Source organism: Muntiacus reevesi, chromosome 2 (assembly GCF_963930625.1).
Source record: "Muntiacus reevesi chromosome 2, mMunRee1.1, whole genome shotgun sequence".
Lineage (NCBI taxonomy): Eukaryota > Metazoa > Chordata > Mammalia > Artiodactyla > Cervidae > Muntiacus > Muntiacus reevesi.
The window spans coordinates 41,718,223-41,738,567 of record NC_089250.1 but is presented as its reverse complement, the minus strand read 5'-3'; the positions used below and the strand labels follow the sequence as shown (position 1 = coordinate 41,738,567).

General features: G+C 38.6%; 1 protein-coding gene across 1 annotated transcript in view; it reads right to left on the bottom strand.

Moving 5' to 3' along the window:
- Positions 1-200: 200 nt before the first annotated feature.
- Positions 201-20,345, bottom strand: part of GDI2 (GDP dissociation inhibitor 2) — a 29,246-nt gene continuing 9,101 nt past the window's right edge. Inside the window, exons 2-11 of the mRNA XM_065921370.1 lie at positions 18,301-18,408; positions 15,230-15,329; positions 12,846-12,980; positions 7,274-7,472; positions 6,876-7,007; positions 4,600-4,699; positions 3,021-3,192; positions 1,471-1,615; positions 1,228-1,282; positions 201-1,138 (exon numbers count right to left, since the gene is read on the bottom strand). Coding sequence (XP_065777442.1) covers positions 992-1,138; positions 1,228-1,282; positions 1,471-1,615; positions 3,021-3,192; positions 4,600-4,699; positions 6,876-7,007; positions 7,274-7,472; positions 12,846-12,980; positions 15,230-15,329; positions 18,301-18,408 — 1,293 coding nt within the window. The 3' untranslated portion in view covers positions 201-991. The remainder of the gene's footprint in view (positions 1,139-1,227; positions 1,283-1,470; positions 1,616-3,020; positions 3,193-4,599; positions 4,700-6,875; positions 7,008-7,273; positions 7,473-12,845; positions 12,981-15,229; positions 15,330-18,300; positions 18,409-20,345) is intronic.

Below are 20,345 nucleotides of genomic sequence, written 5' to 3'. Positions count from 1 at the left end.
ATAAGCATTATGTCAGGATGTAATTCAGGGTCTACTCACAGTGCAGCCTGATGGCGGCGCTCCACCGTCTATGGGGGGTTTTTGGCGCTCGTCCCCACGTCTGATTCCAGCTCTAGTGAAGGAGATGAGCAGCTTGTCAGGCCAGTGCAGTATTCACTAGCTCTGAGTCGTCAGGACACAAAAGACCGACAAGAGGGAGATGGTTTCCAGAGTTTGGCTTTATTTGCAGTACAGAAATCATTTGGAGACATCACTGAAGCAGAGGTTCTGTCAAATCAATACTGCGCTGCAGCTTGGTCCGTTGAAGAAGCCACACCTGGGATACAGAAGAAGCTCCTACGTTTACCTGCTTTATGATGGGCTTCTTTCCCCTCTGCGCTCATCAGTTTTAATAGGTTAAAACACCGCACACAGGCTTCCTCCAAAAGACTCTCCAAGTCTGGAGTCTGGTTAGAACTGGAGGCCCACGTAAAACCAAGCTTGTGGCTGGGCTGGATGGGCACTGTCCTGACACATGACGTGAACGGAAAGGGGTGGGGAGGAGTGAGGGACGCTGTCCCCGGTTACAGACATTCAGTTCTGAACCTCCTTACCGTCAAGAGGACAAGATGGCACGCAAGCTGCACTGACCCAGCTCTTGAGCAGCGGAAGCTCATAACTGCAAAGGCTACACTGATTAAAAGATACAAATACTGTATCAAGTTCTCTGTATCAGTATCACAAGGTTTTAAAACTGATCCTTCACTAGAAAACACAAGCCAATATTGGTTAAATTGAGCAAAACGTGGGAACCTGCCAATTCAGAAGAGCCACTCCATGAAAACAAGTTAATACATGATATTAGAAAGGGGAGGAATATTTACTGGTACAGTGTTCTGCAATCTCTCAGTTTTGATTACAAAAGCAGGCCTTACAATACTGATTTCATACAATATGCATCATTTGCCAAATTTTTAAGTTTGTCCTAATTAGATGATAACATGTACTGCTGTTAGTCTTCCCCATAGATGTCATTTTTCTTGCGCTTCATTTCCTCAAAGTCAAACTCAGATCCCGTCATTCTCTTATAGATGTCCTTAATGTCATCACAGGTCGTCTCAAAGTGAGTTGTTGCATCATAGGTACGGGATATAAAGATCTGGAAATGAAAATCACAGAAACTTGAGACTTATCTGGTGACATCACCCAATGAAGCCTGGTAATTACCCTTTTCAGATAGCCACTCACCTGGCTTTCTGTTCCCAAGTCTTTTGGTACAAGGAGGTCACTGATGCTAACGAATCTGGAGGGGAGAGAGAACTCAGTCAGCAAGGGAGCTGACACGCCCCTCACTGCTGGGCCTGACACTCAAAGCCCAGGCAAGGAAGCTGGGAAGAGCCGACGGCTGCGCTCACTGTTCTCAAGGGTTCAGTTCACCACAGAGCCAGGCGGTCCTGGGTGTGAGCTGGCATAAACAAACCCAGCACTTACTTCTGCTCAATTGGTTCCAAGAGTTCCAGGGCTGGTCTGATTTCCTTCTCGGGCTCCTTGGTCTCCACCGTTGTGCTGGCGATGGCAATGTACTTGCCCTGTGCGGCCACATTGTGTGCAGAGGAGATCATGCAGACGTAGATATCTGGAAGCAAGCAAAGCCACTACTGCCAGGCCCTGTGGACATGGGGCCTGGGTGTGCACTCGGTTTCACCCCAACTTTAGCAAACTGTGAGTTAACATTACTTGGGACAGACTATCTTCTGAGACAAGTTCTATATGGAGGCAAACACAGTCAGTCGTACACAGAGGATGCAAATATTCAGCCACTTTGAGCCTACTGAAGATGAAGGAAGCGGTCACGTGACGGGGAGTGGTGGACGTGAACATGAGTCTGCCCGGCTGCCACAGCTCACTGTGGAAACCTGTCTCTCCTCTCTGAACCCTGCATTTAGAAAGGTTCTGACTAGCTAAGGTGGGGTTTAACTGATTTCTCATTTTTTTTAAGCAATATAAAATTGCAAACAGCATAAGCTACTCTTATGTTGACATAAGCTCATAATAATTCCATACTTGTCTGTGTTAACACTAAAGTAACTACATAATTTCCAATACAGAAAACAATTACTAGGCTCCCCTTACTCTTTTTTTCTTATTTATTCTTTTGGCTGTGCTGGATCTTCACTGCTGTGCTCAGCCTTCTCAGAGGCTTCTCTTGTTGCTGAGCATGGGCGCAGTTGCTCTGCAGTATGTGGAATCTTCCCAGAGCAGGGATCAAACCCATGCCCCTGCATTGGCAGGGGGATTCTTAACCACTGCACCACCACCAGCAAAGTCCTCACCTTGACTCTCTCCCAGACCCTGAGATCTACTGGAAACCCCTGAAAGATTACTTTAGTCAAAGTCCCTTTGTTTTAGTAATTTAATAACCTTTTGTGATTTGATTTCTTATATGGAAAAAAAGAATACAGTTGGCCATTTAAAGGTTAACAGTTCCTTTTAAGTTGAAGTTTTTATAAACAAAAGCTTCAGGGCTCTAACTGAAAGGAAGACGGGAAAAGCTACTAGATGAAAACAAATGGCTAAAGCAAACAGATGCAGAATTATGATTTCAGAGCTAAGCTGTGATCTTAGAGAAATCAAAGTTGTTTTCTAGCACACTGCTAAAGGCAAATACAAGTATAGATATTGACAAATCATGACATAAAAGTAGTGCTGTCATCAGCCTAAAAGTTACAGTGAAATCAGGTCAACTAATAAGCATAAACTCCCACAAGCATACAACGTGGGAGTTCAGACGAGAGTGACAGCACACTCATAGGGTCCAGCTCTCGATTCTACAGAGGAGGGAAAGGAGGCCCCAAGAGGTGGGTCCAAGTCAAGTGGGGTGCTCCTGGTCTAACGTGTCCATTTCAAAGTGATGGTTTAGGAGTTCTATGAGCTAAAAGGGATCCATCACATTTTCCATGTGTAAACTAAAGTTTCTTCACTCTAATAGAACAGATAAAAGCTGCAATTTATGCAGACACTGCCTGACCTCCATAACGTACCTGACTTCCGGTTGACTTGGTTCTGTGGAATAATGATCTGGCAGGAGTTGGCGTCGTTGGTGTTTTTGATGGGGTGGCTGAGGATACAGATGACTCTGATCACCTGGCCCACTTTTTCTACTCGATCTTTCACATAGCTGGGATCACAGATGAGCTGCTTACAGCGAGCAATCTGCAACAAAACATTGAAGACTTTCTAATACTCAGTGTTCACCACTGTTTTTAGAAGGTATAATGATGCCACTATTCCCTGAACATCATCTGTTATCTTCATCAAGTTAACCACAGGTAATTAGTGAATTAGAGATAACTATTAAAACTAGCTTTGCCAACAATCCCTAAGTTCTCCTGGAGCAAATCTATGAATTTTAAATCTTATTCAAATAGAAAAAATGTGTTTCATGGTGTTCAGACATATAAGCTTTAGAACTGGGCAGAAGAGGACTCACATAGTGCTAGAATTAAATGTAACTGTTCAAGGAATGTCATTTTATGTAAATAGACCCAGTGAGAAATAAATGCTTTATAAATGGTACTAATATTACAAACAGACCATAATCATTCTCATTTTAAGACTGTACTTCCTAAATAAAATTTAAGTTGCAAGATAGTTTATTATATTGCATTATTATATTACTGCATAATAATAGTATTGTATTATTATAGTTTTCCTCTTTATATCAAAGCACTGAAATGTCCTAAGAGGAAGCAGTTGCCTAAAACAAAGTAGAATGAATAAAAAGAACCTTGAGATATCAGATTAAAATATTCACCCCTATTTCCTAAACATCTATTATGTGTATGCGGAAAGCACAAGGTAGTTACAAAAGCTCTACAACAATAAAGGGTCAGAGGGTCAACTAGTGAGTATAGATTATATGGTCTGAACCCATGGAATACAATCAGGAATCCCAAAATATTTTTTTTAAACATAGTTTTTTGACTTTTTTTAACAGTTCTATTTGTAAAAGTTGATGGTTCATGAAATATGGTCTGGTTTTCAGATCAACAGCAATGGCACCCCCTGAGAACTTGGAAGAAAATGAAAACCCACCACAGAACTACTGAAAAAGAAATGTACTTTAACAAAATTAACAATTTATATTCAAATTTGAGAAACACTGTTCAAAACTCCTGGCCAGTTCCATGGCTAAACCCCAAATAATAAATGTTCATGGTAATTATTATTGACATTATTAATTGTATTAATAATAAAACAGTATTGGCCAAGCCCCATTTCAACCAATAAATTGTAAGTGGCACAAATAAAGCTAAATTTAAATGAAAATTTGGGAGATAGGCCCCAACCCACACCATATAAATAAAACTTACCATTTAGAGTGCATTTGTAATTTCTGTTTTAGTATTAAGCAACAACCCACACAATAGAAAAAAAATTTTTTAAACAAAAGCACACCTGTAATTAGTTTTCAGTCATTATGAACACCCAGTTACCATAAAGAAAACACATGTGGTCTGAAATCCGGGATCAATGTCCATACCAAGTTAAGTACTTACTAGACAATAAAGTTTTCTTTACAAGAATATGATATTTTTTTTAATTGTAAAAGCTACTTACCTCTCCTTCAGATTTTACACCAATCACCTTTCCATTCTGCATAATTATTTCTTCAATTGGTTTATTCAGCATGTAGGTACCTCCATAAATAGCACTTAGCCTAGGGGGAAAAGAAGTATTTACAATTAGTAAGTTATAACTGTTTAAACTATTAGTCTCCTTTCTTAGACTTTCATGAATAACAGGCAATATTTGTTCAATTTTCTTCTAAAAGGCATTCTTTTAAGTCATTAAAGCATCAATTCTAAAACAGTCAAAACCATGTAAATGGTGTCTCACATTCAGTTATGAATGTAGTTAAAAAAAAAAAAAAAAACCCACACTGACCAGTAACAAAGAGAACAGCTTTATAAGTCTATTCCTCTTGCATATAAATAAAACTCTGAACAAGCAAAAAACAATCAGGAAGCACTGGATACTGACTAAAAACAGGCAGAAACTAGACAAGAGACTTGAAAGGAAGCAACTGCATGAGATCTTCATGTGGCCTGTATGGCTCTTCCCCTGAAAGAACCAACCTCCCAGTCCACAGGCTTACTGATTTAAGTTGCCATAGACAGAATGTGGCCTGCACGAGGAGATAAAAATTGTGGGGAAAAAATCTTCCAAAATGGGAAGCAGCCAAATTACAAAATCTCTTCAAATCCTTAAGTAACTCCAGAAATGCTTATACACATGACAGACTCCCAAGGAATCCATTAAAAGCAACAGCTGAAAAGCAAAAAGACCTGAGCGGAGACCACAGCTACAAGCCATAAGAATAAATGAGTTTGATAATGCCATATTAGAGGAACTTGGTACATTTCTTACACTTTCCAATGACATCACGAAAGGACCACAACTAACTATGCTAGGACTAAGGATTCAGCCAGACAAAAGATCCCCCCACCAACAAAGTATAAAATCAAGCCTCCAAAAGTTCAAGATGAATGGTCAATAATAGTTTAACTGCAACTCAAAATCAACTCATCACAGAAAGAATACAGCATCTCTACAATGTATACCAATCAGTATGTGAAATATACATATTATAAAATATAACTTTTTTATATAAAGATTACTATACGCATGGAAAAAAGAAAAGCAATCAAAACAGATGCCCAAATTACTGATGTTAAAACATATGGGGAGTTAAATGCAGCTACTTTAAAAATGTACAGGGACAAATATCCTTGTTCAAAGATCTGTTCAAGAATATTACATATTCATGAGTCAAAATTAATAAACGAAAACCTCACCATAAAAATGAAAACTATATTTTAAACATGGAAATTCTAGATCTACTGAAAAAACTTTAAAAAAATTTTTTAAACTGTGATTAACAGCTAATCAGAAATAACAAGATGTGCAAAACAAATGAACACACCACAAAATTACACAAAACAAGCTCATGAAAAAGTGATCAACATTAGTCCTCAGAAAAAGCAAATTAAAATTATAATAAGATAGCATTTCATACCTGCTGAAAAAGACTGACAATACTGAACCCTGGCAGGGGTGTGGAGCAACCAAAAACTGACAATACTGAACCCTGGCAGGGGTGTGGAGCAACCAAGACTCACACTGCTAAGTGTAAGCAAAATGCTACGACCCCTCTGGAAAGTTGTTGAGCAGTGTCTCATCAAATGAAACATATATATGCCCTATCAACCAGCAATTCCACACCTGGACATGTATGTACCCAGAAGTGGCAACTGAGGTCCACACACACTGTTACACAAAAGTTCATAGTAGTTTCATTCGTAACACCCAAAACTTTTTGAAAACTATGCAGATGTCCATTGACAGGACAATGTGGTGCCTTCACACAGTTCACATAATGGAATACTACTCAGTATTTTTTAAACAACTACCAGCACATGCATCAGTATGGATGAATCTCAAAAATACTGTTAAGCAAAAGCCAGGTAAAAGTGAGCACATATTCCTTTTATATAAACTAAAAAGAGACAAAAGCAATCCTTGGTGATAAAAATTACAAATGCAGCTGTTACAGTGGGGGTTGGGGTGACTATGAGGAGATACAAAGGAACTTCCTGAAGTCCCACACCTTGAAGGGAGTTTCGGTTACACAGGTATCCAACTCATTTTTCTTAAACCATACATCTGTGGTTTCATTGTATTAAGTTTTACTGCACTAAAAATAAAAAGCACCTCCCTACCCACAGATACCTTGTCTCATTATTCACAACCATGTCTCGTAAGCTACCATTTAAATTTAAGATGCAGTTCAGGATCAGAGGGGTTTCAGCACAAGGTTAAAGGTGGGCTCTCACCGTGCAAATCCCTGTGGCAGTTCTCCAAGGCCGTAGAGTGGATAAAGGTATGGGCTTTTGCCATATCTTGCCAAAGATTCGCTGTAAAGTTTAATCCTATTAATGGTTTCACAACATGGCTGATCTAAATAGCTAGACAAAAGTAAATGAACATTAGAAAAGTGCTCTGGTTTGCATTCCTCTGCTCAATTTAAAATCGTTTTCTGAAAGGATTTGAATTCAATTCAGTACTTCCATATTTTAATTATAAGGCTCTAACACTAAACTGAAGTTAAAACTTCTTTTTCATAGTATAATATAGCTATGTACTTGTTTTGTTAGAATTTCCACTATGCGGAATTGGGAAATTCAGTGAAAACTTTCAAGAAAAATATAAATCTAAAAACCAGAAGACTTACTCATCAGTTCTGTAAAGTGCCAGGGCATGACCAGTAAAATCTATAACATCTTGGCCCAAGTCGAATTTCTTATACACCTCTCGCATGGATGTCTTCTTAGGATCAATGCCCTCAAAAGTTCGAGGATCATTCTCATCAAAGTTGGCGACATATACCAGGAATTTTCTGAATCGACGTTTTTCAAACAGCCCCATTAGGCCTAAAAAAGAATTTTTCAAAAAGACACACTCACAACTGGACACTGAGGAAAAGAAAGTGTGAGAGCAAAGTCTAAATATCCCAAGTTGCTATCTTAGGCTCTTGCAATGCAATGTGCAATTTAAAATACAGGAGTTTGGAACCTTTAAAATAAACTGGCAGTTTCATAACACTCTGAAATAAACTGTCATAATTAGTCCCTAAACTGTGTCCAACTCTTTTGTGACCCCATGGACTGTAGCCCACTGGGCTCCTCTGTCCATGGGATTCTTCAGGAAAGAATACTGGAGTGGGTAGCCATTTCCTCTTCCAGGAACTCTTCCCGACCCAGGGATAGAACTAGAGTCGCCTGCATTGGTGAGTGGATTCTTTACCACTGAGACACCTGGGCTTCCCACAATTATAACAGATCAGCTATTAAGTTTTCAATTCTACAATACAATTACAAGTAATTATAACCCATAATTAATTAAATGTAACAAGTTTAATTATATTTATTAGGTACAAATACAACTTTGAAAAACTATTACTCATGAAGTAATCTATCTGAATGTTCTTTCCACAACTCTGATCTGTACTCCAACTGACTAAAATTCTAAATGCTCATTTTTTTCTTCTTCTGTATGCTAAGATACACTCTGGCATTTAATAGAAAAGCAGCTTAGATACCGAGACAAAATGACCTCAAAGAAATTCAGATGTTGGTTACACTTCCAGTCACTTTAATGAAGTCCTAGATAGATAGGCAGCTCACTGCTTTTTACACTAAAAAAGAGGTGAGGAGATAGCTATGAGCCACCATGTAAGAAGCCCTCAGCTCCTCCTACCAGTCAGGATTCCCACTGCTGTGAACAGCTGTTAGAAAGACAAGGTCAAAACAGAAGAAAGTTTCCTGGGTCCCTCTCCTGCTGCCCCTTTCTTAAACCATATAGCTACTTTAAAAACAACTGTAGCTTCACATAAAAATTCTTAAACCATTTCTTTTATATCCACTGACAGTTGAGTATTTTGATACTTTAAACATTTTCCCCCCAAGACAATAGTTGAAATCAACAAACCTGAAAATTAAAATGATCATGAGACGATTTATGACACCTGACTACATTTTAGCTTTTAAATTTTAAAAAATGGACAGAATGCATACACAGTAAAAAGCATAAGGCTAAAAAGAAATAGTCTATTAAGCTACTTAAGATACAAGTATAGCCGTCGGGGGAAGGTGTGAGAGCCAAAGAAAACACAAGTCACCACGCCAACGCACTTACAACTCAGGAGTCACTCTGGTGGACGCACCTGTTGGAATCTAGAGCTCTTACCAATAACTAACTGGAGTTACCGTATAGCATCTTTTAAAATAAAAATGAAAATCTACTGTGTTTCCTTCAGTTCCCCATTCTTTTCTTTTCTCTTCTTTCCTCTTGATTCCTCTCCCCGACTCCTCCAAGCCTTGAGGCTGACAGGACCCTCTCCCAACACAAAGGAGCCTCTCTAAGCTGCTCCTCCAGTCCTCACGTCAGAACCAAATCCCCGTGTGATCGCCAACATCTGAGAGACCCGAGGCTAACTCTGAAAAGGTCCTAATTTAAAAGATTCACGTACTGTTTCCTACAATGTAATTTTTATAACAGCTCCTTCTATATGATGACGCCTTCACTGGTCACCCTATTTAAAACAGCAGACCTGCCCACACCCTCTCCTTTCATCTCCAACACCATCTGATATGCTTTTATATTTGATTATATCACCAGCTGAAATGCTTTTCCTTATCATGCACAGCCAGCCTCCCACTAATGGAAGCACAAACGGGAAAGCACTTCTGTTTACTTTATCTCCTCTGCTGCACCCTCCCTACCCCAGACCTTCTTAGTCGGGTACCTGCTGTATAACAAGTGCCCAATAAATATGCACTCCAACTAATTTATGTCCAATGAGAGTGACTATAAAAGAAGTGGACATTCATATACTGGACACACAATATATAAAGAAAATACTCAAATTATATGATAAAGAGACTACAAAAACTCTTTTTCACAATTAGTCCGTTGAGTTGTGCATTCACTTCATTTCAAATGGGTTTACCTTCTCTCATGCACTTGCACACTGAGATTTATTTACCAAAACAGACAGCTATGTCAAGACAAAAGCTACAAAAATCTAGAGCAGTTTCAGTAAGAGAAAAGGAAAAAGCACTCCAATTAACAGGTGTAACATTTGACAAGAGAATTAAAAAATGGAGTAGAATGAATGTCACAGGAAAAGCACCGAGACACAGCACACACTGCGTCGTTCCAACGGTGGACTTCCACAGCCTCACCCCAGGTTGCAGCTGGCCCTGAGGCAGGCGTACCTCCTGACCACCAGGAGCCCCCGGTCACTTGGCTCTGTGCTGTCAAAGGTGCCCCTGACAAACAGATGCCTCACAGCAGGAAGAGTGAGAACAAGCAAGCTAAAGATTCAGCTGAGGACACAAGTTTCTGCTGGACACATTTCAAAGCTATTCAGGAAAATGTCTCCAACTTTTCTAAGTATCTGTGTTCAACATTACTCTAGAGGCCAAATATCTTTCACGTTTACTTGACTAAAACATTTGACCAATGAACAAATACTTACTGGAACCTTGAGATTTTAGTTGGCATCATGACCTACCACAAGAACCAACATTATATACAGCTCCTTAAAAACCCAACAAAAACTTAGGCTTCTTGTTGTTGTTCAGTCGCTCAGTCCTGCTTGACTCTCTGCAACCCCATGGACTACAGCACACCAGACTCCTCGTCCTCCATTATCTCCACCTAGGCTATGTTAATGGAAATATATTGGCCAAGGAAAGTAAAAGTTCCACTGAAACTGAGTCGGCATACAACATTTGAAGCATCAGATCTGGTCTGGCTCAATTCTGTCATATATACGATAAACTTGGCAAGTCAGAATTTTCAAAGAAAAGTGGCCAAGAGAACTAGACAGCATATTATATGAGAAACAACCACAGGCACTGGAAATGTGCAGCACAGTGCAAAAACGAATTCAAGGGTGTGTGCCAGTTATTAAAATATCTGAGAAACTATGTATTTACAAACTACATGGACTTCCCTGGTGGCTCAGATGGTAAAGAATGTGCCTGCAATGTGGGAGACCTGGGTTCAATCCCTGGATCAAGAAGATTCCCTGGAGAAGGGCATGGCTACCTACTCCAGTATTCTGGCCTGGAGAATTCCATGGACGGAGGAGCCTGGCAGGCTACAGTCCATGGGGTCATACAGTCCATGGAGTGCAACAGAGAGGAAAAAAAAGAATTAAGAGGTTGAGCGGCAGCTGTTAAAATATCTGAAAAGCTATGTATTTACATAGTTCAGGGGTTAACTGTGGGGTTCTTCAGTCAGACAAACGTTGCTTCAAACTAGTTCTCACTAGTCTTGAGCTATGAGATTCATGGGTTCTTTCACACCTGTACACCTCAGTGTTCCCTCACGTATATGCCAAGGATAGCACATCTCAGAGGGCTGCTGTGAAAGGCTATGTAAAATCAACTTTGACAATACACACAAATAATTAGTGCACAAGTGCCTGTACATAATGTTAGCTATTATTAAAGGATAAACAATGGCTTTATCTTTCTCTTGAACTTCCCACTGTCTACACGTTTCCTATCCTGTTTATTCATTCTGCCTAGAACTGTCCTTCCTGTCATTCCACCTTCAAAATCCTATCCATTAATACAAACAGTTGACAAATAAGACAGCGATTTAGCATAAATTCATAATAATCTATGTTGAAACAGGTAAATCCTAATTGTCCGTAAATTAAACCTCAACAAATCTAACCTTAAAAATACACAGATGAAATAAAAAAACATATATATAGATGAAATACATTTGCTTATTTTTGCAAAAAGAAACACGAGGATAATTCAAAATTAAGTAAAAATGACCACCTAACAAAGTGGAAAGAATGGAATAGCAAAGGTAATAACAAGACTCTAAATATATCTTTTAATATAACTTTGACTTTCAAGTCATGTAATTGTTTTTGAAAATATTAAATCAAAAGGGAAAAATAAAACTCAAAAGGTTAAATCCTTCAACCTTTTTTAAATTAAGGAGGTGGCTGAAGCTATTAATATAGGTAAGAGCTCAAGAGAGTGTAAAACTTTTAAATAAAATATCATACCACAAATGGTGTTTAAAAGAATCTTCAAACTCTTGGACCCTGATTTCTATGAGGACACTTTAAGATGCGCATCACTGACAAGACTGATTTCTAACCCAGGCTCACAGCAAGGACTCCGTCCACTCAACCAGGAACTGCTCCTTCCTCACCACCTGTCACTCTCAACCCAGCTACCATCCTTAGTGCTAGTTTCTACTTTCTAGCTAGAGTGTCTTTCAACACTTTAAGCCCAATATTTTCTCCCCTAATAGTAAGAAGTAAATAAATGGAGTTAGAGGAACCGCCAAAAAAACAAGGTTTTTAGGTGAGAAATCTTGCACACTCTTAATGCCAAAATAATTCATGGAGAATTTACTGGCACTTTTCCTGTTCTCCAAAAGCAAATCTTTCCCTCCTCTGAACTCCTACAGCACTTAGAAAATTTATCTGCCCTTTAGTTATACACATTTATCCTTCCTCAAACTGCTCATTTCTCATGGCAGCAAAATCACCTTAAAAGGAAAGAAGGTCTTTTCTAGGGGTGTTTGCTATTTAATAAGACTCAGAACAGAAGATGCTAACTCAGAGTCTTTCAAGAGCCAGTAGAGGAAGTGATTTGGGGCAAGAAATAACATCACTCCATCCTCACTGGGAACTCCCAGGAACAGAGATGCTGGAAGAGGGGGCACAGTACCAGGGACCAGACATGCCCGCGGGACAGCGGCACTGGCAGCCAGCGCAGACGGCCATCAGCTCATGGGCTCTCCAGCATCCCACTAGGGTCCCTGTGCCTTTGGGCCTCTCACTTCCTACGTCACTTCAGGCCTGAGGTTTCTCACCTATAAACTGGAAACCCTACCTAACGAAGGCTTCACAAATCAATAAGAATGTGAAGCGTCTCCCAGAGCCTAGCACAGGGGAAACACTGCCAGCGATGCGTATGAATTATTCATCTGAAGAAAGACCCTAGACCCAGGAAGGTCCAGCTTCACCAGCAACAGGCTCCCAGATAAAAGCTCTCCAGGCTTCAAAGGAGAAGGCACTTTTGAACCTCTTGTTTACGGACATATTGTCAACTGCTGAGAACAACATCTGGCAGGTAACAGACATCCAATGACTGTGTTGACTGGGTGAGTGACGGCATGGCCAATGCAGGAGACTGAATTTTCTCCCTAAGATCCCTTTCCATAATAAAGTCTTAATATTCTGTGAATATGAAATTACTTACTAGATGCCAGGGCTTCTGCTTCAGTGGAAGGAACCTTGTAGATCTTTCCTCCCTTATAAACAAAGCTCCCTTCAGTCACTTTGAAATCCAGATAGCGAGTGACCTCCGTAAAAAGCAGCATCTTAACCAGCTGACCTGTAGGAGTCACATAATTCAAACTGTTACTTACACCTTACTACTTTCAAAAGTTAGCAGAAAGAAAAGTAGTTTACTGATACTAATGGCTTTCCAATTTTTTCTTAGCATCATCCATTAGCTCCTACAAAAGTCCCCAAAGCCATTTCTAATAGGACAATCAGAATGCAGACCTATTGTTTGGCAAATTTAGCCTTTTTTTTAAATGTTACAACTTCAAGGTGAATATCAACTTGCTTTTGTAAAAGTTATACAATAATTATTAGAAGTATGAGGTCTAGAATTACAGTACTATTGCAATTAGGTCTGGGTTTCTTTAAGGTTCCTACTGCATATTAGAGAGAGGCAACTCAGGCAAAGTTTTCTAGGAATTTGTGTTTTTCAGTTTCTAAGTCAGTTTATATTTATTAAAATGAAGACTAGTTTTGGATCAAGAAAAATCTAGGATAAACCAAAAAACATTTTGGTATACTAGAAGTAGTAAACTTCTTTGAGAAACCAAACAAAATTATTTTAAAACTCATTTGAAAGGATAAACATGTAAGGACAATCAGAAAAAAATTTTTGAGAATAAAAGAGTAATGAGGAGAACTTTATGCAGTCAGATGTTTCAATATACTGTAAATTAATTAGTCCATAAATCAGTATAAAACAGAGACTCACATGTAAGAATTTAATACATGATGAACATTTCCTAATCAGAGTAGAAAAGATATATGATGCTGAGGGACAACTGATCAGTCAATTTGAAAAACAAATTTCTATCCCTACTTCTCAAATAACAAGGTAATAAATTTATTCATTCAGTAAAATAGATGAACTTATACAGTGGAAAAAAGAAACCATAATACCATTAGAAGTAGCTATCCAAATTTGAAATTTTAAAGATAGCCTTTCAAATCAAAACCAGTAACAGAATGATCAACCAATGACTGCATGAAAACTAAAAGCTTTTGTACAGAAGTAAAACACAAGAATTATATGTAAGGCCAATGACAAACTGGAAAAGATACTTTCAACATACTTTAAAAGGGCATTTAACAACCTTTATAATGAGCTATTTTATTACATTAATAAAGAAAAACACAAAAATGTCTATAGAAAAATGTGCAAAGCAGAAAGCACTAAAGGGCATGAAAGCCAATGAACTCTAGAAATCATTTCACTCTCCAGTAAGCAGATATATATTAAAAATCCATTATTCCATCTTTTAGTATGACAAAATTCACAAAACCTAAAATGAATCGCATCTGGGCATGGTAAAGGTACTGGAGAAGCGGCAGTCACAGTCTACCAGTGAGAAGTAAAATTTGGCAATATAAAGGAAATGTCTTAAAAGAGCCCTGCCTGAATCCTCATGCTATACTTCCTAGAGTGGACCATGAAACTTCTCTCTTCCATCCCCCCACCACTCCACCCCACTTCCATCCCTCCCTCCCTCCCTCTCTCTCTCAAATATTCACAGTATAATGATTGAAAAAGATGTTAACTGGGAAAGGGGGAAAAAAAACTGGTAGATTATACACCAATATATTAACCATATTTCAAGATGATAAGATTTTGGTTATGCAAATTTTATTTCCTTTCTGCTAATCTGTTTTCTAATTTTAATGATTTAAGTAATAAACTTTTTGTATTTACAATTAACCTCAAGAAAATATTCAATTATTTAACTTTAAATTCAAGATTAAATTCAAATAAGATCTTTCCACTGAAACAAACTATAGAACACAAATTCCAAGGGGGAAAGGGTGGCACAAACATTTTCATGGGACATAGACTACAATTTAGCTTTTCAATCTCTTAGAAAAAGATGCTAAAATCACAGCAATTTATAGATACTTAGCTGCTCTAATTAAAAATATCAACAATTAAAATGAAAAAATAACAGTGAAAGCCTACAAACTAGAAAAATATTAAAATGGATGTTTCTGAAGGCCCAGTTATCTAAGATTGTCACCAAGTATCAAAGGAAAGTCTGTTACAAATACAATTTTGAAGGGTATGATGCCAGAGCATAATTTTGTTTCTCCAAAACGAATTACTGATAAGTCAGTGCCTCCTCCCTCCATTCTTAACTTACTGACCCTTGAAGTCTTTAACAGTCCCTATTACTCACCATACTGTTCCATTAAACAAAATCCACATCCACCTACCCGGAATAATACTCTCTTAAAGAGTCAACAGCTACTTTCTACTTTTAAATCAGAGTCAATGTCCTGTCACAAATTTAAGTTGGAATTCTTTACCATTTGCCATAAGGAACTTGGGGATTAAGTCAACATTCCAGTCTCTTCCTCTGCCCATGGATGCTGGTGGAGCTCCGGGTATCTTAAATCTTTTGTATAACTAAAACCAAAACAAAAACACCCATAATGTGACAAAATTTAACTTTCATTATGCAACTATTTTTGATAAAGTGATTCTGATATAGCTAAATACCACCAACATGAGGTAAAGGACAACAAGGGCATTTCATTTTTAATCAGGCCACTTAGCAATATTCTAACACATCCATAAATTAAATACATTACTAAACTAATAAATGGTAAAATAAATATTGCAGAGCTGGTGTGTGTCTGCTCTTTACTAGCAAGAATACAGAACAAACTGTTACTGAAGTATTGGTTCTGCAAAGTTTGAGACTCCAGATAAAAAGCAGCTTGCAACTTAAAATTTAATATTCACTCAAACTCATGAATCCTATTGCTAAGGTGGAACAAAAGAAACAAAAGTTTCACTCAATAAAAACCCCAAGTGAGGGTGGCGGGGGGGAACCCAAGTTCTCACATATATTACAAAAGAGAACAACTCAATCAAAAAATGAACAGAGGATATGAACAGACATTTCTCCAAAGACACAGATGGCCAAAATGTACATGATAAAATGTTCAACAATCAGAGAAATGCAAATCAAAACTACATGAGGTATCATCTCACACTGGTCAGAATGGCCATTATCAGTAAGTCTACAAACAGTAAATGCTGGAGAGGGTGTGGAGAAAACGGATTCCTCCTACACTGCTGGTCAGACTGTAAATTGGTAAGGCCACTATGGAGAACAGTATGGAAGTTCCTTAAAAAACTAAAAACAACTACCACAAGGTTCAACAATCCCGTTCCTGCCTTTTCTAAATCCAGCTTGTACATCTGAAGTTCTAGATTCTCGTAGTATTGAAGCATAGAAAAACGTGGTTAGAAAGGATACATTCATTCACCCCAAAGTTCCTTATACCATGACTTACAATAGCCAGGACCTGGAAACAAATGTCCCTCAACAGAGGAAAGGATAAAAAAGATGTTTTACATATACATGATGGGGTATTATGCAGCCATAAAAAATGTTGTTGCTAACTGTTCAGTCATTAAGCCATATCTGACTCTTTGCAACCCTATGAACTGCAGTAAGCCAGGCTTCCCTGTTCTTTACTATCTCCCAGAGTTTGCTCAAACTCATGTCCAACGAGTCAGGGATGCTATTGAACCATATTCTACCACCCGCTTCTGCTCTTGCCCTCAATCTTTTCCAGCATCAGGGTCTTTTCCAATGAGTCAGCTCTTCACCATCAGGTGGCCAAAGTACTGGAGCTTCAGCTTCAGCATCCGTTCTTCCAGAGTTGATTTCCTTTAGGATTACTGGTTTGATCTCCCTGCTGTCCAAGGGACTCTCTAGCATCACAATTGAAAAAGAATCAATTGTTTGGCACTCAGCCTTCTTTACAGTCCAACTCTCACATCCATACATGATTGTTGGAAAAATCATAGCTTTGACTACACAGTCCTTTATCAGCAAAGTGATGGCTCTGATTTTAATATGCTGTCTAGGTCCACCATAGTTTTTCTTCCAAGGAGCAAGCATCTTAATTTTGTGGCTGCAGTCACCGTCCCCAGTGATTTTGGAGCCCAAGAAAATAAAATCTGTCATTATTTCCACTTTTTCCCCATCTATTCACCATGAAGTTAGGACCAGATGCCATGATCTCACTTTCTGCATGTTGAGTATTAAGTCAGCTTTTTCATTCTCCTCTTTCACCTTCATCAAGAGGTTCTTTAGGGCCTCTTTGCTTTTTGCCATCAAGGTAGTGTCATCTGCGTATCTAATGTTATTGATATTTCTCCCAGCAATCTTGATTCCAGCTTGTGCTTCATATAGCCCAGCATCTTGCATGATGTACTCTGCACATTAAGTTACATAAGGCGGGTGATAACATACAGCCTTGAGTACTCCTTTCCCAATTTGGAATGTTGTTCTGTGTCCAGTTCTAACTGTTGTTTCTTGTCCTGCATACAGGTTTCTCAGGAGGCAGGTAAAGGGGTCTGGTATTCCCATCTCTAAGAATTTTCCAGTTTGCTGCGATCCACACAGTCAAAGGTTTTAGCATAGTCAATGAAGCAGAAATAGATATTTTTCTGGAATTCTCTTGCTTTTTCTATGGTCCAATGGATGTTTGTGATTTGATCTCTGGTTTCTCTGCCTTTTCTAAATCCAGCTTGTACATCTGGAAGTTTTCGATTCTCGTACTGTTGAAGCACAGTTTGAAGGATTTTGAGTATTACCTTGCTAGTATGTGAAATGAGGGCAATTATACAGTAGTTTGAATATTCTTTGGCATTGCCTTTCATTGGGACTGGAATGAAAACTGACCATTTCCAGTCCCACGGCCACTGCTAAGTTTTCCAAATTCCTGGCATACTGAGTGCAGCATTTTAACAGCATCATCTTTTAGGATTTTAAATAGCTCAGCTGAAATTTAATGAAATTTACAACAACATGGGATCAGCCAAAAAATAAAATAAAGAAAATATGAAAAAGAATATGTGCCTATGGATATAAACATATGTGTTAACGGAATCATTCTGCTGTACAACATAAATTAACACAACATTGTAGATCAACTATATTTCAATAAAATAAAAGGGCACTAAGCTTTGGAGTCATATAACCTGGGTTCTCTCAGCCCAGCTCTGTGATTGAAACCCCACAGAAACTATTTGCCATCTGAAAACACAGGGATAAAATCTTTTGAGTGGCTGTGATCAGCACTGGTGTGTGTCAGGTCTGCATCAAGAAGTAGCCCCCATGCACCCCATCCAGTCTACACTCTATTACCTCCAAGAGACAACAGGTACCTGCTCTGACTGACAACAGAGGTGACTGTGGAACATTTCTTCTACAAGCCCCAAATAAGGAGCTCCCAGAAATTATGACACTACAGATAATCTATTAAAAAAACAGAACTGAAATCATCCATAGAAAGTAGAGATTCACGAGGAAAGGACTCAAAGCACAAAAGGCACCTTCATTCACTCTAGTACTTACATCTTCCAGCGGTGTTATAGATGCACTCTCTCCTCCATAATACGGGTTTCTATCCATGTGAAGAACTTTCTTCCCATTCACTGACATTATACCTGACAGTATACATTCCTACAGGGAAAGGATAAACATCTTCAAAGGAAGGAAAAGTGCTGTAGCATGTTTCAAACATAATTTTTTTAATAACCCTGTCATTAAACATTCTTTTAGTAATTAATGCTTTTTGTACAGGCAATGTCTGATGTAACTTTAAGGACAAACCCCTAAAACAACCAGACTTCAAAGTGTGGTCAGTGGACTCCTCTGGGTCCCAAGGTTAAAACTATTTTCTTAGCAACACTAAGACATTATTCAGTTTTTCCCACTGGGTTACATTTGCAAGAGCAATGGTGGATAAAATGAAGGCAGTGGCTCCAACTGCACTAGTCATTATATTCTTCACCACAAGGTACTCACAGTTTAAAAAAACAAGGTCTGTTTCACTTAAGACTATCCTTAAAAAAAAAAACTATCCTTGATGAAGCATAAAAAGTCACCTCTGTTAAACAACACCCTCAAACAACCATCTTTTAAATATCCTGTGTAGCAAAATGGGAAGTATATATAAAGCAATGCTGGGTCTAGGAATGCCTTTTGGGTGACCGATTTATAAGCTGAACTAGCTATGTTTTTCATGGATCATCATTTTCACTTGGACAAATAACTGACTGACAAACTATGATTACTCAGACTTAAGTACTGGGCAGACATTTTCACAAAAATGAATGTCAAAGAAAATTAACTGATCATGTTTGCTGCCAAAAACAAAAGTCAAAAATCTTTATTGAAAATTTCAATTTTGGGAAACTTATATCCATACCACAGGCACGTCAGACCCTTTCAGACAACATCAGAGACATTGCATGCATCCATGCTAAGTCGCTTCAGCCATGTCTGACTCTTTGCGACCCCACGGACTATAGCCCACAAGGCTCATCTGTCCATGGGATTCTCCAGGTAAGAATACTGGAGTAGGCCTAGAGGAGAACATAGGCAAAACACTCTCCGACATAAATCACAGCAAGATCTTCTATGATCCATCTCCCAGAATATTGGAAATAAAACCAAAAATAAACAAATGGGACCTAATGAAAATTAAAAGCTTTTGCACAACAAAGGAAACTATAAGTAAGGTGAAAAGACAGCCCTCAGATTGGGAGAAAATAATAGCAAATGAGGAAACAGACAAAGGATTAATCTCAAAAATATACAAGCAACTCCTGAAGCTCAATTCCAGAAAAATAAATGACCCAATCAAAAAATGGGCCAAAGAACTAAACAGACATTTCTCCAAAGAAGACATACAGATGGCTAACAAACACATGAAAAGATGCTCAACATCACTCATTATCAGAGAAATGCAAATCAAAACCACAATGAGGTATCATTACACGCCAGTCAGGATGGCTGCTATCCAAAAGTCTACAAGCAATAAATGCTGGAGAAGGTGTGGAGAAAAGGGAACCCTCTTACACTGTTGGTGGGAATGCAAACTAGTACAGCCACTATGGAAAACAGTGTGGAGATTTCTTAAAAAACTGGAAATAGAACTACCATATGACCCAGCAATACCACTTCTGGGCATACACACTGAGGAATCCAGATCTGAAAGAGACACGTGCACCCCAATGTTCATTGCAGCACTGTTTATAATAGCCAGGACATGGAAGCAACCAAATGCCCATCAGCAGATGAATGGATAAGGAAGCTGTGGTACATATACACCATGGAATATTACTCAGCCGTTAAAAAGAATTCATTTGAATCAGTTCTAATGAGATGGATGAAACTGGAGCCCATTATACAGAGTGAAGTAAGCCAGAAAGATAAAGAACATTACAGTATACTAACACATATATACGGAATTTAGAAAGATAGTAACGATGGCTCTATATGCAGGGCAGAAGAAGAGACGCAGAAGTACAGAACAGACTTTTGAACTCTGTGGGAGAAGGTGAGGGTGGGATGTTTCGAAAGAACAGCATGTATATTATCTGTGGTGAAACAGA